The sequence below is a fragment of the Brassica oleracea genome, unplaced genomic scaffold (genome assembly GCF_000695525.1).
Source record: "Brassica oleracea var. oleracea cultivar TO1000 unplaced genomic scaffold, BOL UnpScaffold04843, whole genome shotgun sequence".
NCBI classification, from domain to species: Eukaryota; Viridiplantae; Streptophyta; class Magnoliopsida; order Brassicales; family Brassicaceae; genus Brassica; species Brassica oleracea.
Genome location: NW_013621366.1, coordinates 1 through 910, shown reverse-complemented (window position 1 = coordinate 910; position 910 = coordinate 1). Strand labels below are relative to the sequence as shown.

The 910-nt window shown below is 50.0% G+C and overlaps 1 protein-coding gene across 1 annotated transcript; it reads left to right on the top strand.

Annotated features, from left to right (window-relative positions):
- Positions 1-5: 5 nt before the first annotated feature.
- On the top strand, positions 6-905 carry LOC106322007 (DNA-damage-repair/toleration protein DRT100-like; the record flags this gene model as incomplete). Its single annotated transcript, XM_013760207.1, has 1 exon — positions 6-905. A coding segment is annotated over one exon (900 nt), but the record flags the coding sequence as incomplete, so codon positions are not given.
- Positions 906-910: the final 5 nt, after the last annotated feature.

Genomic DNA, 910 nt, shown 5'->3' with positions numbered 1-910 from the left:
TCCGGTGTCTAAACCCCATCAAAGCCGCCACGTGTCATCCAGATGACGAGGCAGGTCTTCTAGCTTTCAAATCGGGTATAACAAGAGACCCTTCGGGCATTCTCAGCTCATGGAAGAAAGGTACTGCTTGCTGCTCCTGGAACGGTATCACTTGCCTTACCGGTGACCGAGTCACCGCACTCACGGTCAGTGGACAATCCGAGGTCGCCGGAAGCTTCCTCTCCGGCACAATCTCCTCGTCGTTAGCCAAACTCCAACACCTCGATGGTATTTACTTGATGAATCTCAAAAACATCACCGGACCTTTTCCACAATTCCTCTTCCGGTTACCACAGCTAAAATTCGTTTATATCGAGAACAACCGTCTCTCCGGTCCACTCCCGGTTAATATCGGTTCGCTAAGCCAGATTGAAGCGTTTAGCCTGGAAGGAAACCGGTTCACCGGTCCGATCCCAACTTCCATTTCCAATTTGACCAAGCTATCTCAGCTCAATCTTGGGGGTAATCTCTTAACCGGGACAATACCTTCAGGGATCGCTAATCTCAAGCTCATGTCTTTTCTCAATCTTGGCGGTAACCGTCTCTCCGGAACTATCCCCGATATTTTCAAATCCATGCCGGAGCTCCGATCTCTCGTTCTCTCTCGCAACGGATTCTCCGGGAGCCTTCCCCCGTCTATCGCATCGCTTGCGCCAATTCTCAGGTTTCTCGAAGTAGGCCGTAACAAACTCTCTGGGAAGATTCCAGACTATCTATCGAGGTTCAAGGCGCTTGACACGTTGGATCTCTCACGCAACCAGTTCTCTGGAGTCGTGCCGAAGAGCTTCGCGAATCTCACCAAAATCTTCAATCTTGATCTCTCACACAATCTTCTTACCGATCCTTTCCCTGCTTTGTACGTTAAGGGAAT